Raw genomic sequence first — 21,589 nt, 5'->3', positions numbered from 1 at the left:
CACCATGAATTAAAAAAAAAAAAAAAAAACTCATTCAAAACCAAAAGAAAACCACACAGTTATAACAGTAAATACTGCATTTTGTAATGTGGACATTGAAAGCACAGGACGCGCTTACAGAGTTTTGTAATCCGTTACCTGTATTGATATACGAAGGACAGTAAAAGTTGTTCTCAAGTGCCTTCATGTCATCACTTTCTTAACTGTGGTTATCAATGTAATTAAATTTTTGTGGGTAAAAAAACAAAACAAAAAAAACAAAAGAAAAACAAGACAAGTTTTCAAAATTGTAAACTACTCTAAGTTGTATCATGGTGACAGGATGCTTGTGACTTTCTGCTATTTTGTCTTCTCGTCGTTCTACATTTCTCCATTTATCTCTTTGACTTTCTAACAGCAACAAGCTGCTGATGATCAGTCACGGGGTTCCAATTAGTCATTTCTGCATCAAGTCCATCCATCCCTCCCAAAACATCTCCCCTTTTTTTCCCCCCACCCTCCTCCTCTCTCTGTTTACTGGCATGTCATTGTCATTCACCCTCCTTCCCCTGACACGCTGAGGTGTGGCGAGGAGTTGTACAGTTGTTCTGTTCTTAAATCTGGCTGTTCCTTAATTCACAGGAAGTTGTTGGAAATCTGACGTTGGTGGTCAAACAGGTCCTCCGCCTCGGCGCTGTAGGCATCAGCTGATGAAAACAGACAAATGGGAGAAGTGGAATACGGGTGAGTATTAAGTTGTTGAAACTGAGGGTTTGCGTGCGCTGAAAAGAAAAGAAAAAAAACACTCTACCTGCATGGCAACCGAACATGTAAACTCGTGCTCCATCGTACTTGCACCGACAGCGCATCACATTGTTCTGGAAATCGGACTCAGCCATGTCTAGAGAAGGGTTGACCTCCACCTGTATAGAAAGAGACACAAGAGATAACACAAGTCAGTTATTCTCCTCACAGATGAGTAAAGTGTCTTTCAGAACCAGCAGGATTTATTAAAGGACAGCCAATACGCAAAGACTGCTTTATGTAATAAATATGAAACACGCTTGTGTTTTCCTGTCCGTAGATTTGGAGACAATTTGATTTCTTTATTAAAAACACTTCAGTATACTACCAGTGGTTGTGTGCAAGACAAGACACAACTCCACACCTTATCACCATGCAGCTGAACCACATGCACAAGCAATTATCTCCACTTATCTCTCCTAATGCATTAGAAAGACGCAGTGTCTTTTCTTTGTATGCTGATGATCTTTCGCAATATTTGTCAAATCTCCCTTAGGCATACACTTGGGATGGGTTTGGTTGAAGGTGTGTTTGGGGTGTGAGGATCTCAGTTATTCAGGCCATGGTGCATCTAAGGACTTAAACCAAAGCAGCTTGAATCAAAGGAGTTTCTTGAAGAAGTTGCATCTCTCCTTTTAAAAGGCCTCTGCTGTTCTGACTGGAAGGGAGTCCAAGGCATTGAAGCTCCTGTTAGCACTTTAAGGGTGGTTGAGGTCATATGTGAGTCATTGACCTACCAGAATATCAGGTGAGTCATTAGGATCCTCTGAATCAAGACATCAGTGGGTGATAGGGCCAATTTATGGTTTCCACATGTGCGTATCATATCTACAGTCATCCACCCAAGTCCACGAGGGTCCATGTGTAGCCATCTGCTATTGTCCAACCTAGACTTGGTGACTGCATAGACTGTCTGCACTGTAGTTACAGCAACTGCACTGTATGTTTCCCTGTGTTATAACAGACAAGCAGTTGTATAAATGTAGTATGGACACAATCACGTGTGTGTCCGCTTTTGTCCTTCAAAGTCTCAATGCAGAAAGCATGAGCTGGCCTTTCAGCCTTGATTATACTCCTTTGTGGATGCACACACAGACAGCTGGAGACACCATGGACGTGCGGTTGTTACTTTTATAGTCTACTCAGAGGACTCCATTCCATACATGTGCAGTAGGTTACTGTCTCTGTATATTGTAATGACGGACTGTCTGCTTGGACACAAACTTTGGGCTGCCTGCGAACTCTTAGGGTTTTGGCCAGACATGGCCTTGCAGAATGATCCATACTCACAGATGTGAAAAATGTCATTCTGGCCTTGGACTCTGTAAATTTCATCATTCGTCCTCATCTGCGAGAGTCTGTGCAGATCCCATAATGTACACTTGTTTGCAGCAAAAAATCTTGTCCTCACAGTGACTACACTACAACGGGTAATGGTGCACATGCTTGGCAGCAGTATGTTTGTGCAGGATACGTCAATAAAATTTACAGTGCATGTATTGTATGTCTGCGTGCATGTTTGCAAGATGGTATCAAGGCTTAACACTGGCCTTAAGTTGCAATTCTGAGTTCTGAGACCCCCCTGCCGCAGACAACTTAACGTTCTACCTTGACTCAGGGGACCCTAATGACTACTGATGTCCAGATGCATTAAGGACTCACGTGTTGCTTCAATGACTCTCAAGGTGCTAACAGAAGTTTCAGTGCTCAGGACACTCAGAACTGTAGATGCGAGGTGGAGCATCTTCCAAAAAACTCAATCAAAACTCAATCAGCTCTTACTCATCTTTAGGGGTAAAATATCTACCGCAAAGGAACACTTCTGGGACATGAACTTATTTTGACAATTGTCTCATATCTTTGTGTTAAAAAGGAAGCTCGAGCTGCAGGACTGTTAGATTAGCATACAGATTGGAAACAGGGGGGTGGGTGTAAGTGTGGGAATATTTCTTTGTCAGTGCAGTGGCTTCCCGGATTTTCCTTTGGTTGCCTGGGAAAGTGACTTTCTGTCTAGACTACAAACACAGCAGAGAGCGTCTTTTAATAAAGAAAGAGAATGAGTATGAAAGTAACACTTTTTTTTTCAGACCGTTAGGAAACAACAGTTTTTCCACCGGACTCGACTGAGAAGCCACAGGATTATTGTTTTCCTTTTCTATATGATCTGTGATGAATAAATTTGGGGTTCAAGTGATGCATGACATCACTTTCCACTGTTATCTCTGCGCAGGAAAAAAAAAAAAAAAAAGGCCCAGCGATGCAGATGACAGTTTTGGGTTTTGGATTTAAGTTGCAGCCTATCATTAGACCGTAGCCATGGTTGGTTGCCATGGTTTGTTGTTTTCCACCCTGTCTGTCTGCCTGCCATATATAAGAAAGGCTCACAAATGAATTTTCCTGATGCACACATCAAACAGATAACCTGACCACATATTCAATAAAGCAACCCACTTTTATTTTTTACATACAGTATAAATTTTGCGGTTCCAATTATATTTACAGACAAAGATTTAAGATGCAAAATATTCATAATTATGATTCTTTTTCATTACATTTTAGGCCAAATTTAGTATTGAGAACTTCATATATTTTTAATAATATTGCATGTCGAGAGCAGCCAGTGACACGTATTTTACAGTCCCGGTGTAAAACACCATATTAACTTGGTGGCAGCTGATGCCCTATTAAAACCTCTTGTAATAATGTGAAACAAAGGGCCCACAGCCTGTTTTACAGAACAATGAAAGGCTGTCACTGCCGTGTAAAAGGTTGTGAGGAGGTTGAGCAGTTGAATTTTAAATAGCGGCACAATCAGGAGCAATCAAGCTGAGGTGGACGTGAGTCATCAGCTTAAATGTATGGTCCTAAAAATGGCTGCCACCCTGCGTTTCTCGGTAAAGACTCACAGAAACACCCAAATTGCATGATAGACGAATGAGGATTTACGCCCTCCCTCAATCTCTCACTTCTTACACAAATTTATGAGAATCCCAACTACTGTTGCACCGCGATCGTCACCACAAAGTGCTGCTGGGTCATGGTGTCGTGGCAGCAGTGGATCACGACTTTACGGCATATATGTGGTTTTTATCTCTCAAGAAGTGGCTCGTCATGTACATGTGACAGACTGCTCCTGCATGTCGCTTACATACAGTCCACGTGAGCAACGTGCAAGTCCAGCGTCTCGATTTTATGTAAACACTCATAAAATAATTAGAACCCGTAAACATCATCGCTTTTCTGCCGTCTGGGAAAAAATAGAGCAAATGACAGAGAAGGAGGACAGATGAGTAGGTCACCACAGCAGATTGGATGTCTAGAAAAAGACGAGACATGTGAACCGGCTCTGCTGTCAAACATAAAAACTTACAAATGAAAAGTGCTGACGGAGCTTTTCCACCACCAATAAGTCCACGCTTTGTGCAAGGCTGGACTAATAGCAGGTCTACTTTCTATATAAATCCAGACTAAATTCACTTTCCTTAAATACACACACACCCTTAAAACTACATACATACTGTACACCTGAATGGCTGAAAACACAGCCAAGAGCCATTTAGCTGAAATTACAGTCTTTTATCACAGCTTTTTATCTTGCGTGTGCCTTCAGATGTCGAAACTCCTGTATTTGCTGTGTTCCGTTCTCTCTCTTTTTTTTTTTTTAAAATTCTTCCTTACTTTCACGCCCGATCTAAGAAGTTGTGTAAGCTGTGAGCTGACATTGCTGATGCTATTTCACCATGAAGATTAAGTGTGGATTACCTTTTTTTTTTTTCCTCGTAATTTCACTGGAGTACCAGTTCCTCCAGTTGTACCTTTAAAAACAGCTGAGCAAAGAGGGCAATAGATGTTTTCTTTGCAACAAACTCACCTGAAAGATGTATTCACCGGGGCGTACGTCAGTGATGTCCACCCACTGGCAGTCGATGTCGTGGCGGTAGGTGTCCCAGCAGCCAACTGAGATACCCTGTTGTCCCATGTTGTAGCAGGCATATCGCTTATGGATACCTGGAAAAACAAAGCAGTTGGAGAAGACATAAAAACCCAAAGCCTACGATGTGTAAATTTTCTTTGCTGTCAGTCGCTGCGGATTTCGATTCCTAGCCAACAGTCTGAAATTACAAAATGATTTGAAACCCAACTCTTTTTTTAGTGTCCTACAAATGAATAGAAAGGATCTAAGCTGTCTCGGCTCTGCGAAGCCAAGATCAATTTAGGCTTGGCCTCTGATCTTACAGCCTTTGAAAGCTCTTTACATAATTTCAGCTTTGCGCTTTTATGTATTTTCATTTGTCACGATATTGCGCTCGTATCCAGATTTCCCTCAAATTAAAAACAAAAAGCAGATTTATACACAATTTATCTGTAATCATGTCTCACCGTCGGGGCAGTAGGTGTCCTCCAGGCAGAAACTGGCTTTGTGACCTTCAGCTACCTTTGTCCCATTGATGGTGAGCAGATCGTAGTGGGTGAACACCTCGATGCTGTGGTAGTGCCTGAGAATGGGATCAGTATGTCGTAAATAAAGCATGAAGTAAAAAAAAGATAATAAAAAGCTATAGAAAGAATCTGAGAAAGATCTCCATTGAATCCGCTGCTGTTGTTGTTTTCATCTACATTCATAAAACCCTCTGAGGTGAAAACAAAAAAACCCAACCCTGATGTTTATTTGCAGCCGTAAATCCTGTTAGGTTGTTCTGAAGGCGTCAGACAGACACAGACAACAGCTGTAAAAACGGATAGATATCAGTTTGGTGTTGCACTTTCTCTCATTACAGAACCAGTTCCCAGAACGAGCTACCAAAGCTGAAAGTCGAACCCTGTGTTTGCTGGTCGTGGAGGTAGTGAGTGGGTTGCGGCTGGGAAACACAACGAGCTGTGCCTTTTCGTTCTGGGACACGGAACCACAACCGCCGAGATAAGAAGCCAGGCTGCTCTGAGTGCAGTCATGGCTCTGACTGTAACAACTGGGTGACCGGTGAGGAGGATGTTTGTTGTAAACATCATTTTAGGGGATAAAAGATTGTGTTTATTGTGTTAAATAACAGACTTTTTAAATGTGCTCGGCTATTTATAGGCCGCATCTCAAAAATATCACCCTGCTTTGCTGCACCCAGTGATTCCCATTCAGCTTCGGCTGCAGACAATTTAGGCTTAATGCTGTTCTTTTTTTCTAAAATGCTCCTTTTTCTTGTGCCACCTCATAATGATGCCCAGTCCCGTGCCATGGAGGAGGTTACGCAACTTTTCTTTTCAACTAAACCCAGCGGCAGCTAAAATCACCACACAGTTAATCCCTAACCGGTTAAAGGCATAAAATGAGCAGCTGCTGCTTTAAATAAAGACTTTAAATCTCCTCTAAGTGACACAGTGACTTAAAAAGATGCTGTAAACGTCTGCTTCAAGTTACGTATCCTCTCCCCAGGCTTACCTGTGACACTGGTGCCATATCCAGCTTTCTCTGGTGGCCCGGGGCCTGAAGTCGGCACGACCCATGTTCATGATGCGGGAGGAGAAGCGCAGCAGGCGGCGGTGTCCGTAAGGCCAGTTCATTCTGGCAGCAGAGGAGGACAAGCAGTTCTCCTCGTTGGCACAAGTCAGCAGGTGGAGAGGTCGATCCTCCAGGTAGGCCGTCTCTTGGACGAGCTGAGCGTCCAGTACGAGGTCGGGAGCAGCTGCAAGAGTCGTAAAGTTTTATTTAAAAAAATCATCTCCCAAATTAGCATTGCACTCATTTAAAACTGCTCAGTCTTCTTTGTTTTCCCTCACCCACAATGCAACTCAACCTCCAACTTAACAGTTTGGCCAGAAATTCAAGTGAGTCATGCAAGTAGCAGCTAATGTAATTATCAGACTTTTTATAACACAGCAGTAGTTTTTCCAAACACCTGTAAACAGACCAATGCGTGAAATTGCCAGAGCTCCCCTTTAACAATCACTGCACAACAAATACAACAGTGTCCGTGTGTTTGCTGCTTTTGGACTCACTCTCTACACATGTGACTCCTGCAGCTCTGCCCTCTCCTCCTCTGGGACAGTAGACGTTTGTGTTTCTGCGACACTGCTGGATGGACATCTCAGTGCCTGCGCAGTGAGTCCCACTCAGCACCACCTCACCGGCGTCTGAAGATCCAGGCCAGTACCAGGTCTCCTGCGCAGAGACACAGCAAGAGAACACATTCACACACAAAATCATCAGATCGCTTGTGGAAAAACGACAAGAAGACAAGTGAGAATTGTCACAGAACTGAAGGCAAATAGCAGCCTCTGCTGTAAGCGGCGAAAACTCTCTTTTTATAAGAACTATCAGTACACATTATCACATTTTCCACTCTTTTTCACAATTCTAAAACTGCCTGTTAAATGTTCCCAGCAGCCCCCCTCAGCACACTCGCGCTGCCCTTTCCGTGCACAATTCTATTTTCAGTTTGTTTGCTCTGTGAATTTCTCCCGATCTCTCTTCGCCTCACTTTCCCTCTTTTATTTTCGGTGCGCTGGAAGTGGACGTTTGAGAAGCCTGTAATTACCTCAGGCCTCGGTAATAACACAGCACAGACACACAAACGGGGAGGAGAGAGCGAGAGAGGGAGGAAATATAGGAGCACACAGAACAAAGGCTCAAAGACAGAAAAATAGAGAATCAGAGGAAAACTTGTTGAAAGAAACTGTGAGTTGTTTTTTTTTTTTTGTACCTGATGAGCTCTGGAGGCGAAGCCCAAGCCCAGCTGTCGACAGACCACCATGGCTTCGTTGATCCCCCAGTTCTCACTGCAGACGGAGCCCCAGCGCTTCACTCCTCCCACCTCCATCAGCACCTCCACACGACCTTCTGCAGGCTCTCTGCCTCCTGCCAGACGCACCTGAATGTGTAGTTGGAAAGTGTTTAATCATCAGTCTGTGAATCTGCTTGCTGCATTGATATGTCCTCATGCCTTGGTGTGTCTTTCTCACCGTGGCCTGCAGGCCGGTGTTGGGGACGTTGCAGCGAACGGCTACATCCTGGCTGTGTTTGCAGGTGTAGAGTGGCACCTCTCTGTAGCGACACTCGGTAATCGACCGCTCCCTGCCTGTGCACTGCACGCTGTTCATGTGGATGGGACCGGTGCCTGCAGAAGAAGGGCGTGGGACAGGAGTTGACTGATTGCCAGTTAGAGGCCGCATGCAAAGACTGATGCTCACACACACACACACACACACACGAGGCACGCATGCACACATAAAAGTCTCTAAAACCTGGTGGCTGCGCAGGCACAGATGTCCACAGAGACAGATTAAAAGCCCAGACGTGATCGGGACCTCTGATGTGGCTCTGAAACTGAGCTTAGCCAGAGAGCTTTCCGTCCAAATTGCTGTAGCCTCCGTGCTGCACATTTGCACACCAGGACTTTATATACCAAAATAGACACCAAAATGGCAAAATGGAGCAAAATCTTTGAACACATCTATGTTTGCGTAGGTGTATGAGGCCCCGGCTGAAGCCCATTAAAGCCCTATAATTTTACCTTAAATAGCTAATGATGTCATCACGCCCAGCTCCGAGCTGCTCTTCTCTGACTGCTCTACCCACGAGCTTCACGTCTGACATGTTATAACTCATAAACTGACCTGAGACGTTTAAAGACACAATGCTGCATTCTGACATTTGACCATGAATTCATTATTCAGGCACAACAACACCAGAGCACCTACTTTAATAGAGCCCTAAAAGTAACACTCAAATGCTTTCCATGACTTACTTAATTAAGTAAAGTAGAGAGGAGGAAATGCAACCACCATTATAGGACATGCTATGTGCTCATTTGGGCAGAAAGATAATGGACGGAAATGAACGTGATTACAGAGTTACTGCAGAGGTATGGCAAGAAAACAGAATATAACTGAGTGTGAGAAAGTGGGGTCTATTGCAATTTCCTTAGGAAAATGTTTAACTCTGTTATTGCCGGGTGCAATTCAGTGGCCATATTTTCACGCCCCACAACAAAAGCCTTGCTGGAATAATCACATCTGAATGTTTGCTCCTTCTCAGCGCTGATTGCCCGACATCCTGGTTTCAAAGCAACGCTAACTTCTCACATACAACAGATTTATTTTGACTACAAGAACACACGCCATTGTTTTGGTAGCCGGACCCTCCGAGCACAGTTTAGACTTGCATAATTGGTCATGGGGAGAGTTCCTCAACAATCAGCTTTTCCGATAGAACTCGATTTCAGGATGTAAACATTTTCTCTGGGTTTATTTGTCTGCTCAGGTTCACGGTTCTTAGAGTATTGCATTTAGACTGAGAAGTGTTTAGTCTAAAGGAATCTCTGGGCTAAACCGATCATACTCGGGGTGCATGGTGAGCTCAGGCACTGATTCAAAGCCGATTTACCCATAACTGGTTATCAGATCAGTAGCTGGTGGTCTGTTTTTTTTTTTTTTTAAATATACTTTTATGAATGAGGTTATCTGCTTATTTAGGACAAAGGGGCAAGTAAAGGTTCTGTTATAGTTTTGTTTAAACACACAAACGTTTCCCACAGTGACCTCCCAAAGCCATGGGGAGTGAAATCATGACTGGAAAGCACCAGAAAGACTTCAAAGTGCTGTTTGACTGCATGCGTGTGGCTCTGTTTATGTGTGGAGTCTTACCCTGTCCCAGCTGAGCCTTGGTGAGCGCCTCCTTGGCTGTGCCGAAGCCCAGCTCTCTGCAGACCACGCTGGCTGCTGGCATGTCCCACAGGTGGTCACACACGGTGCCCCACTTGCCCTCTCTCAGCACCTCCACACGGCCCTCGCCGAGCCTGGGTCCGGCCTTCAGTCGCACTACAGGCTGGAAGTAAAATAGAAATGGAAGTTTTAAAACATGGCCAGATTTAAATGCTACATTTTTAGATTGTTTCACTGCTTCAAAAATTAGATTTTCGTCTTTGTTCTATAAACTGTCTTTATTCATCAACATTTTATGTAAACTTTATTTAATCCTTTTTTTTTTCTTCTGAAATTCTTCTGTGTGCAGCAGACGTTTCTTATAGGCTAATAGTATAGCTCAGCTTAACATAAACACTGAGAACAGATGAAAAGTTAAAAACAGGTTAAAACCGCTAAACCCCGATGTGTAATTTTTAAAATTTTGCAATTAATTGAGCAAGATTGTATACTGTATTGACAAGCAAAACAGGCCTAACCCTGTAATTTAAAAGAAATAATTTGCCATATTGGAAAAAGGCCTACTGAGGTTAGCTTAGCTTAGCATAAATACTGAAAGCAGTGGAAAACAACCAACATGAACTCATTTTTTTTACAAGGCATTGTGTGCTGGAAGTGTAACTTGAAGCAATGACTTCCCTGTTTGTGTACAGATGAAACAAACTTCAGAGTTGCTAGTAACATGGATATATTAACAAAACTGCTTGGCCTATAACTGCCTCCTGGCTGTAGCTTATAATGTACAACCAGGAGAATGACGTAATTCTTCTAATCTAACTCTTGACAAGAAAACAACTAAGTGAATTTCCTAAAATTTAAACAAAAGTTTTAACATTTCCCCTCTCTCTTTGTCCACGTCCACACTGACCGATACAGCAGGTGGTGCAGGTCCTCTGCTGAAACGTGCAAACTGGGATCCGGGGACACAGCGGACCACGGCGGACATGCCTCCCCTGCACGGGACGTCGGTCCTGGGGAGGGACAGCTGGGCCTGACACTGCGACAAAGATGCCTCCACACCTTGACACTGGACCTTCTCCACCCAGTAAGCCTTCTTACCAACCTGGGAGCTCAGTCTGGGCAGGGAATCAAGTGGAGAAGAAAGGTTTGTGATTCCACGCATCACTTGTTAACTTTTAGTGCAGAAGGTTAAGTTGAAGTTTCTGTATATCTTTTAAAACACAGATGAAGAGTTCATTTGTGAAAACAGATGTCAGATGCCATTCTCATCCCTCTGAATCCCAAGCAGTTTCTGGGCATCTTTTGCTTCTGTCACATTTTTGCTCACTGTGACCTCATTTTGTGCTGCAGTATAAATTCTTGTAGGTCTTTTGAAATGGTACAACCACGGCTAGACACAGAGAGAACGACTTCAATACATGTTTCATATCTGCTCTGTGTAAACACAGCTTGTAGTTCAGCCCAAATGTTCCTCAGTTTTTGTCATGTAGCTGTTAGTCACCGCTGAGTCATTCATGGCTTAAAAGTTGTGGCGACAAGCTCAGAGGTTTTTGTTCTTTTACAGAATCTGACTATTGCAAAGACTTTTTTGGGGGAGGCCTGTAGAATAAAGTGATTAAAATATGAGGATTTTAAGCTTAGATTCGGTTCACGCCTCCGCCAAAATTGCATGTCCTTTATGAGTAGTTCAATTATGGTAGGAAAACTAAAAAAAAAAAAAAAAAGAAGTCAAGTTTCTGGTTCTAATAGATAGTATAATTTTGGTGATTTAAAAAAAAAAAAAAAGATAGCATGCCTGTCAAACCTGCCGGCTGGTTTTGGGGTTCATAAGGTTAAAATGAATAAACCAACAACAGGTTCATTCCCCAGAGTGCATAAATAAATAAATAAATAAAATAAAAAAAACATGGCAGAAATAGCTGTTTATTGCAAATGAACCCTTCAGCTGTTGGTTTTACCTGGACGAAGGATCAGCCAACTTGGAGTCCCACAGTTTCCTGGAAAAACAGAGAACATCGCACTGAATATTTTAGCGCTACAACTGAGCATCTTTACATGAAGTAGACTAAACAACCAGCTGTCCTGTTCACTCCCACAGTCTGCTCTCCTCTTCAATCATCCTCTCCTCTCGTTCTTGACATCCCTACTCTTACATTCTGTCCATCAAACGTTAAATCAACAAACTGAAACCTACAAATATGAAAGAAGAAAGGGCGTCTCTGGTAAACTTATCCCTCGCGTAAGAAACAAAGAGGGAGAATTATAATAATAAATCACAAAGCACCCTTTTTCTCTCTTTCTTTCTTCCCTCTAAAACCATCCCCTTTCTTGTCTTTTTTCAGATCTTCCATTTCTACATTCACGGATATTTCTGTTTCAGTATGTCTACAGTGGATGTCTGGGTTGAGGCATCCATGTGGAAAAAACTAAAAATATGAATAGGCCACTATACATTAATCCCTGCGAGAAGCCTTATTGAGGTCTGCCAACTCCAACAGGGTTTTCTAAACTGTGTCTAGTTTCATGGGTATTACCTTAAACTAGAGTCACATCCAAAGGGGGAAATAGTGGGTATACACAAAATGCACACACATACACCAACATGCACACATTAGAGCTGACCCCTTGCATCAGCCAGTGTGACCACAGACAGGTGCAGTGTGACTGACGCCCTTCATGAATGCTCCTGAATTAAATGAGTCATGACACCAAGTATAGACAGGAGGAGAGTTTACTGTGCAACCAGAGTCATGATGCAATTAAATATTTGGCAAACTAAAAGAGGAGATGGTTCCTCTCCAGGAGAACCCCAGTATCCTGGTATTCCATGCACAACATTAGAAGAGAAATGTCTTTGAGGCTGGAAGGGCTTAAAAGTTTAAAAAAAAGGAAAAAAAAAGAATCGGAATCCTGAGCCAGTGAAACTACGGTATGGAACATGTGCACCGCAAGCCATTTACAAGCGAACAACAGGCCAAACTGTGAAGGACAAACTGTGAGTTCTTGAACAGTAAAAGGAAATTTCCACTCTCAGATAAGTTTACACTGATACCTATTATTATTTTCTGATTTTGCTGCAGTCCAGTGTTGAGTTTAGACAGTCAGTCTGGTCAGGACCGGTGGCCTCCTCTGGTGAATACATCTACTGTGTGTTTCCTCCGACAATGAATAGACTCAAGGTGACTAAGAAACACTGAACCCTCTGGGTTGTAGCTGCCCTGGAAATATCTTAAAGTAGCTCTCGTCTGGTTGTTGATTTAACTCCTAAAACCTCATCTCTGTGTATCGAGGTTGCACACTTAGATTTTTTTTTTTCCCATGAAAACAATCCCTTCTTGTCTTGACATGACTTGGATGTAACGCTACACTTAATCTCAATGCAACTCGAGCACACCAGCTCACATGTAACTCTGCTTTAACACTAAAAATACTCACAATGGCAAGTTTGAGTAATTCAGTCATTGAAACTGGTCCCCGATTCAAAGAGTAATGATACAGAAAGTCCAACCCTGAAAGCTGGCAGAAATGGTTCAAACATTGAGTAATAGTACACATGTGCTGTGACTGAAGTTGTTACTTACCTACAACTCAAAAAGATATTGGTAAAATAATACCTACACCAGTGCAACACAACTAAACTTTACATGAGATATCGCATTTCAATTCATATTGGTCTATATTTCCCTACCTCCCCTCTTTCTCACCTTTACTGTTCCATCTCCTTCTTGCTTTTGTTCCTTCATCTTTTTATTTATTTCTTTTTTAAGCATTGTCTCTCCCTACATTGCTTTTTTTTTCTCCCTCTTTCCTTCATTCCTTCTTTCTTCCTCCCTGCCTTCTACTTTTCTTTCCCTCTGTCGCCCTCCCTTTTTCTTTCTCAGGCCGGCCTCAAAGCATAAACACCCCTCAAACTACAGTTACCACCTCTGTTGAGAATAAGACACATAAAAATTGTATGTTAAGATCAAGAAATACGGCCTGCGTTAAAGATTTCTCCCTATGTTCCCGAGAACTGACAAATCCTGTGGCTTCTGTTCATATTGTAAATGAGCAAGTGTGAGTTGTTTGTGATTGCGTGCATCTGCTCGTGGCTATCTCCTTGCGTTTAAGCCTGTATGTGTGAGTTTGCGGCGTTTAAAATGTTTCAGAACTCGGTGGTAAATCAAAACGAGATAGACAGACTGTATGGGGGTGTTAGTTCATGGCTGGGAGGAGGGGTTGGGGGTGAGAGTACTACCCATATAATTGCCTGCTCTGTTTGGCAGTGTCTGCTTTGCGGTTGAGCAGTAGCATGTTGGTTCACACACACCAGACGTGGAAATATGCACGTACATATCAACTTTCCCTGCCTTGCCTCTGTAAAAACAAAGCTCTTTAAAATCCCAGTGTCGTTACCCAACGTTATGACTGCATGCTGGGAAACACGGAACGAGTGATGTAAGACTGAAATCTCTGTGAACTGGACAACTTTTATGGGAATCTTCACAGGAAGAGGAAAAGCATGTTCTTTTGCTTTTCAGATATATTTCAGATGTCCTGCTGAGAGCTAAGTGCATGGTGCGTGATGCTCCTCATCAAGCTGGAAGCAGAGTGGAGCTGAGTTCAGGCTCTCTCTGTATTATAATGAAGGGAAGTAAACCACAGCAACAAGCCTCGACACAACAAACAGGTTGTGTTTGCAGCGCTGCTGCTGACTTCTTTTAACAAGGAGACTTTCTTCAGCTTGATGCCGGGTTTTTTAAGCCACTCTGACTACAGAATACCATAAGCCACAGTGGTGAGAGGAGCTGACTGTCAAAAAAAACGTAAAGATAACCTGTTATTATACTGCATGAAGGCAAAGCTGCCTGACTGGAACAATCGGCTCACTCAGGAGACAGCAGGTTGCCACACTGACTCCACAACAGCCCCTAGACAGTCCAATCAACCTCCATGGAACTCAAAGGGGTCATAATGATGTACTTTCCATGAAAAGTGGGTTTTAGTATAATTGCCACAAAGGCATTAAACGTGGCCTTTAAAAAGGAGGCGGGGAGAAAACAGGGAGCAGGGGGTGAAAGTAAATTAGAGGAACTGAAGAAGTTACTGTCAGCCTCAAAGAGAGTGTGAACGTGATGAAACAAGGGAGCTGGAAAATGGATTTAGCACTTGCTTTTTGTAAGCACAGCAAAGTGGGGGAGTGTTTAAACATCTGTAAAAATGCGCTGAGCAACTTAACAGGCAGAGACAAAGGCAGTCACAGAAAGAGAGAGAAAAAAAAAAAGAAAAGACAACCGCATGGCCCTAGAGGGAAGTGCTGACACAGCAAAGGGTGTGCAGCAGGTTCAGTCGAGAAAATATTCCAGATTAGAGGATCTCTCAGACCATAATTACAGCTGTTCAAGTGGACGCAAACCCCAAAAAAGACCAGGCATGGACCAGTGCCAATGTGGGTAGCACCACGAAGATGTTATGCGACTATTGTCACGGGCGGATTAACATTAACAACAGCGAGCTACTGTATAATTTCTACTATTCTGATGACAATGGTAGCATACTTCTGTTTAGCACATCTAATGTTAAGGGTTAGTTTTGCAGGTATTTTGCAAGCAGCAACCCCCGAGGCTGAAAAATTAGGTCAGTGTTGAAGAGCCATGTATTGCAGTTCCTTAAATGGTCACTTGAGGCTGGCTAAAAAAGTGAATCAATCCCCATAGACACCCATGTTAAAATGCCCAATTTTAGAGCAGAAATAAACATGCTTACATCCTGGTACAAAAAGTGATTTTGGTCTCTATAGCTTCTTTGCTATATGGGGTGAATATATATGTCACTCGCATGTTTAAATCGTATTAAGACTTAAAGTTATGCATTATTGAGTGTGTGAGTGACAACTGTATGCCATCACAGGGCAGTCCATGGCCTGCCTCATCTCCATTCAAACTCCACCTCTGCTAATTTTTGGATTAGCCAAGAGTTAGGCATTGTCAATATGGCCTACATGGCGTTGGCCGGAGCCACCACTCAGAGCTTCAAAATCATTTTTCAAGAAACCTATTGGTGACGTCACAGAGGGTCCAACCATCTTTATATATAATAAATTATGTTAGGTCAAAAAACAAAGTACTGCCTAATCTGATAAAGGTGCTTGATGAAAATTAAGAGATCATTACATTTATTCTAGCCTAATTTCAAGGGGAGATGTATCATAGTTGTTAAGAGATTTCAGTGGAACCCAAAAATGTTGAAGAAAAGTTGAGGGTTCGCCAAGTAGTCCTCATCTTCTTGGGACAATAAACGCCTCTGCAAAAGTTCATGACCATCTGTTAAATAGTTGTTGAAATATTTCAGTCTAAACCAAAGGGACTGACCGACACTGCCATCCCTAGAGAGCAATGCTGCTAAAAAAAGGCTATTGCCACTAAGTGGATAAGATACATCAACTTCTATCTCATTTCAAATGGGTGGTCAACAGCAAACTATCTGCTTTGAAATACATGAACACATGTGGCACCAGATGCTAAAGATTTTACTTGTCCTTGTCTGGTGAAAAAAAAAAACTCCTCTTACCCCCCTCAACTGTTTACTGTTGGACAAAAATGTCTGCTTCATTCATCTCCCACGTAGCTGGGTGGAGGTTGACAAAAAAACAAACAACTTTCATGGCCTGGCTCAGTCTTTACACAAGCGGCTGGTGGAATTCTTGGCACAGAAATGTGATGTTTCTTCAGGCTACTCTAAGGTGTTTCCAGTGTTGTTGTTGTCCACAACAGCATTAAGTTTAGAAAGGTAGCACGACGGACAACCAGACTTGACCATATTTTTGATCTTTGCCCCATCTTTGACTTGATGGCGCTGCCAACTCGTACAAAAAGATGTATTTAATTCAAAGTGACGACAAAATGGCTAAAAGCGAAATTTGACACACGGTTGCATCTCATCTTCATGACTCTGAAGAAGCCGTGTGAGATGAGACACTACGAATGACAGATAATTTTTCATTGCTAGACTGTGGCGATGGTGGCGAGCAGGGCAGCTGAGGAGAAGCAGCTTGTATCCTGCAGCTGAGCGGAGCAGAGCAGGACACAAGGGGTAATTATTGGCGACATGGAGAGACAGATGGTGCAGGGCAGGCCAGCGGTCAGTACAGTCGTCCTGTTAGCCAAGCCGTAAAAAGACCTCTGTGGGCAGACAGACGGACACATGGAGGGGTTGTGTTTGCATGCGCACAAGTGTGTGTTTGCATGTTTATTTGTGTGTGCACATGGATTTTGGACATAGTTTATGTACGGTCTGTGTGCAATGAGGGTTGAGGGAGGAATGTATTAGCACGTGTGTGTAAGTGAGGTGTTGGGGTTTTTGATGGTATGTGTGTAAGGGCTTTGAAGGTTTGTGTCGGGGCTTTAATGGATATTCATTGCTAAAGTTAGACAGATTAGTTGGACTTATAGGGATAAAATCAACACAACAGTCTGACATTATTAGTAGAGCAAATTATTTGTGTTTCAGGATAATGAAGGCTTTACAAAAACCCACATTAAAAAGAAAGTAGAATCCTGTCTCTTATACCTGTCTCACTCTAATACTGGGGTAGGCAGTATTTTCTGGCATCACTGGGTAAGAAGTTCAATACTAACTTTTCTGCAGATTGTAATTCAAGTGGTCTGAGAGGGACTCCTGTACTGCATCTTGACTCTGTTCTCAGGCTTTAGAAAATCTAACATGATCTGAGATTTCAGCCAATCACAGTGCTCTTTTCACCAGAGCTGGTGAGATCGTGTAAATAGCGACATCATCTGCAGTAAGGGTTGGATGTGGTTACGCGGTTAGATGAAGGACTTTGACTGAGGACAGTCGGGTTTGACTCCTGGGCAAATTGCTTCCTCAAATTCTTTCCAGGTTTCTGTCTACTGGAGCTTTAACTCAATGTGTGTCTATTTTTTCTGTCTATTTACTAAATTAAAGATGTGTCAATGACTGTACTACCTAGTAATATATGATCACACTGCAATTTTAAAAAGCATAAATGAATGATTTTGCTTGAATTCAAAAAATACAGCCCCATGCACATGTAGATGTTGAACACAAAAAAACAAATCATTAGTTTTTCTGAGATGAACTAATGAAGTGCTGAAATTTTACACTCCAATATATTAATAAATATCTGTTCAGCTTGAATCTGCAGTAACAGATTTTTTTTTTTTGGGCTATTTTGGGGCAGCAGAAACAAGCCGTAAAACACAATGTAGCCATATTTAGCTTACCTTTATCTGATACAGAGCAACTTTAGCTGTCATTTACAGCTATCTCTTGACAGAAATGTGTACAAAAATCAAACTGCTTCAATGGTAAATCTGGTGAAGTGAGCCCTCAGTCTTTCTGATGCCCACCCAGTGTTAGAAAATGCTGCTGCACACAGTTTTCACTGGAAGATTCTTAATTATATGAGATTAGAGACCATGTAATGGAGGTTGCATGTAAAGACACACAGCACGAGGATGATGATAATCTTGTAGTCTGGATCTGACATTAATAACATACTCTCTAGGACTATTTTAGAAGTTTGTACTGAGGCCCACTCAGCCAATGGGGCAGACAGGCCTGGCGGACAGCCGGCCGAGGCTAATACCGCTATGGACAAGTCGTGCCAAGTGTGGTTATACTAATGGCAGCAGTTGTGGTTAACCTCTACTACAGGGGGGTTGGAACAGTAGTCCGTGTATGGGACCGCCTAATCCGTGAGGGGATGTGTAGTCCACCGCAGTTTTCCATCCCATTTACACACATACACACAGGACACACATCCAGTTGTGCACACATGTTCTTTTTATGTCAGTATCACTCTGCCGTGTCCACTCTCACATACTTACCTGTAGGCGTTTTGGTCAAACGCTTCTGCTGCGGGGAATCCTAGCATGCCACAGACGACACGGCTGCTGCTCATGTCCCATCCGTGGTTGCACACATGACGCCACCTCCCAGCATGCTTCACTTCCACCACTCCCTCCGTCACCAGACCCCCTTGGTTGCCGGTCAGCACTGGCCGGAGACGAGCCTCCTCTAAGTGAACCCTCTCAGATCCCTGTCCAGGAGAAAACTGATTATGGCACTGATTTATCCACAATAAAGACTTTAATTTATCTTTTTATATTCCCGTGGAAACAGGATTGAGACTGATCTTTGTCACATTTGTGTAAGACTTCGGCTTCCACTTCAACAGGATTAATTTCACTTTAAAAAAAACATGACTTCAGCTTTGCTCAAACAACACACTGTCACATTGTTTTACTAAATAGCAGACAGCACACAATCGAAGTCAGGCAAACACAAAAGGATAACATACAATGTCTCTAATCATGATGCTCTCTAATCATCCACATTACATACTGCAGGCAGCAGGAAGGAAACTAACAGAAAACACAGAGTTTGTTGAATGTGTCCGGATATGTGTCATGATGATTACAAAATGGTAAAGAAAGTGTAAACTCTGCAAGTTGAAAAGAAAGAAAGCCAAACAGAAGTGACAAACGGCTCAGTGTCCCTCGAGCTGAAGTTTTTACTTCAGAAGAAGAGTTACTGGTGGTTAAACTAAACTTCAGGCCCGACTGGTGCACAAGAACTGGATCTGGAGAAGGTCTGGTTTTAGGTTTGTCTCTAATTATACATGCCCATTGCCCTGTGGCTCCACAGATGACATTTCAGTATGAGTCTGTATAAATCTAGACTGGGTTACTTCTTTGGTTTGTACTAGAGGTCGTGTGTGTCTGTGCATGTGTGTTTTTACCTGTATGTACTGTGTATCAGTCTCCAGTCCCGTGTCTGGGTAAACTGGGTCTGGTTCAACATGGTTCCCACTGAGCTGATGATTCCTCCTCTCAGGCTGGCGCTGGGATTGAGATTGAGGTTGAGGCTGCCTGTTTGTCTGCCCCTCGGCCTCCCGTCTCACTGCCTGTGGACTGGTCCTCGAACTCTCCTGTCTCTGCCTGTAGGCTGCGCCGTTTGCCAGACGTGAAGGTAGCTGATGGCCTTGTGGCAACGCAGAGCTAACCTGCTGGCTTGGTCTCGAACCGCCTCGATTCCGTCGCAAGATCTGGATCTCATGGCCATTTTCCTGCGGGGAGATGCTGCTGCGGCGGGAAGACGTCGGGTTGCGATGGAGGGCAATCTCATGACCTCTTGAAGAGGAAGAGGCTGGGGCTGCAGGTGGAGCTGGGGGTAATGCAGACTGTGGTGGTGGTGGTGGCGGGTTTCTCTGTCTTTGCTGGCTCGGCTGGTTCCTTGATGATGAAGGGGCTCCCTCCAAAGAGACTGAAGGGAAACCGGCTCTCCTTTCTGGACTGCAAATGACCCCTAGATCCTCAGCGTGGGTGCAGTCATTGATTCCCCAACCATTGGAGCGACACTCTGCAATGGAGAGCTCTGTACCCTTGCAGTGCACATTGTCTAACCAGATCAGACCTACCACAAGAAAGGGCGATGAGTCACCGAAACAAGAGAAATGAAAAATCAATTCATAGCTGAATGTTCTTGGCGGGACATACCTTCTCCCTGGCCAAACTTGGCACTGTGCGCCCAGGTAAAGCTACGCTGAAAGCCCAGCTGTCGGCACACAACATTGGCCAGGTTAAGGTCCACCTCATCGTCGCACACTGTGCCCCAGGCTCCATTGTAGAACACCTCCACGCGTCCCTCGTTTGCACCGCGTCGGCCTACGCCTGCAAGACGTACAAGCACCTCCTGTGCAGACAGCGGAGGGGGGTAGAGGAGAAGCAGGACGAGGAGCGTAGACAGGGAGCTGAGGCACAGCATCCTGGAGGGAGAAAAAAAAAAAAGAGTGAAATGAGGTGTGAAAAAAGGGGGTTGATGGAAACAGTGTGACATTAGGATGAAGACAAGCACGGAAAACAGAGGATGCATGCGAAGCAGGAGCCCCCAAATAAATATGCACATGTTACCACAAAAATCCCAAAAATCACGCAAAACCACAGAACTCACATTCCATACGCTGACATAACATATAATTAGAAACTTCTCTTCTAACCCTAATGGGACATTCCACAGTAAAAGGAAAGATTGATAGATGTTTTTATCCCTTTAAAATAATCAGAGTCATTTAAAGGACAGTTGGAGGCCTGAGAAACAGTCTGAACCAGTCAGGGCAGAGGGAGTAATAACCGAAGCTAAAAGTAGCCTCTCCATCCAGCCAACGGAAACCCTGGCTTTCCGCAAACCCTCAAGCTTAGCTGCATGTATTTAGCCAACAGACACAAAAGCAAATAAACACTGTCATAAAAATGTTCTCACACATAAATAAGGCAGCAGGTCTGCGTCTGTGAGAGATGCTTTGGTTAATGAGCAATGATTAATTCATCCTTGGCTGACCTCTAAAAACTTTATCTTCCAACAGTGAAGGAAAAACTACAGATAAGGAGTAATCAAAAGAAAGGGAGAGATTATTGTGAATTAATCTTTACATATGGATAAAATGCCTTTATATACATATTTAACAACACAAATATGTGCAAGTACAAGTTGTACCTCAGACTAATGAAGTGAAGTAAGTCAGAGAAGAGGTGAGTCCTGATGAAGTCTTCAGTTTTAGAGGAGAAACTGAGACAAAAAAATGACAAAGTGTGAAAGAAAAAGGAGACTTGAAGAGAAGAAAGAGAAAAATGCTGACGTTGAACTCACCTATCTGTTGAACTCAGCCTGGAGTCAGTGAGAGAAGGAAGGGAGAGAGAGCTCTGGAGGAAAGGAAGGCTGTGAGTTTGGTCCTGCTGTCCCTCTATTCTTCTCTCCTCCCTCCCTCTTTCTTTTTCTGTCACTCCCTCTGATCTGCTCCTTCATCCATCCCTCCCATTTTATTCATTTAAGGTTGTTTTTTTTTTTTTTTCATCGCGTCTGGTCACGTTTCTACTTTCCATCACATACTGCCCATTAAAGAAAATCTGGAAAAAGAAGTAGCCCCCCTAGCTTTGAACATTTAGTCAACTTTGTAACAATTAGTGCAAACTTGTTAGCACTTATTTACATATGCAGCAGGTGGTTGAACTCCTGCACCAACCACCTACTTACAGGCTGATCACATGGTTGGATACATGGGACACGTGAGCTCAACTTATAAAAGACCATGATTTTATAAGGATCTCTCCTCTTTTTCTTCCCTTATTATTTG

General features: G+C 43.2%; 1 protein-coding gene across 1 annotated transcript; it reads right to left on the bottom strand.

Annotated features, from left to right (window-relative positions):
• Positions 1–446: 446 nt before the first annotated feature.
• LOC103368016 (lysyl oxidase homolog 4-like) lies at positions 447–21,173 on the bottom strand. Its single transcript, XM_008296245.1, has 15 exons — positions 21,106–21,173; positions 19,956–20,224; positions 19,199–19,872; positions 18,285–18,496; positions 11,394–11,432; positions 10,343–10,550; positions 9,418–9,598; positions 7,735–7,889; positions 7,476–7,643; positions 6,772–6,934; positions 6,215–6,458; positions 5,164–5,279; positions 4,655–4,791; positions 791–902; positions 447–686 (listed from the first exon to the last, which is right to left on the bottom strand). The coding sequence occupies exons 2-15, from the start codon at positions 20,221–20,223 to the stop codon at positions 616–618; spliced, it is 2,748 nt and encodes a 915-aa protein (XP_008294467.1). The 5' UTR covers position 20,224; positions 21,106–21,173; the 3' UTR covers positions 447–615.
• Positions 21,174–21,589: the final 416 nt, after the last annotated feature.

This window comes from Stegastes partitus, unplaced genomic scaffold (assembly GCF_000690725.1).
Source record: "Stegastes partitus isolate 25-593 unplaced genomic scaffold, Stegastes_partitus-1.0.2 Scaffold1114, whole genome shotgun sequence".
In the NCBI taxonomy this organism is placed as follows: domain Eukaryota; kingdom Metazoa; phylum Chordata; class Actinopteri; family Pomacentridae; genus Stegastes; species Stegastes partitus.
The sequence above is the reverse complement of the archived record's forward strand: the minus strand, read 5'-3'. Positions and strand labels throughout refer to the sequence as shown.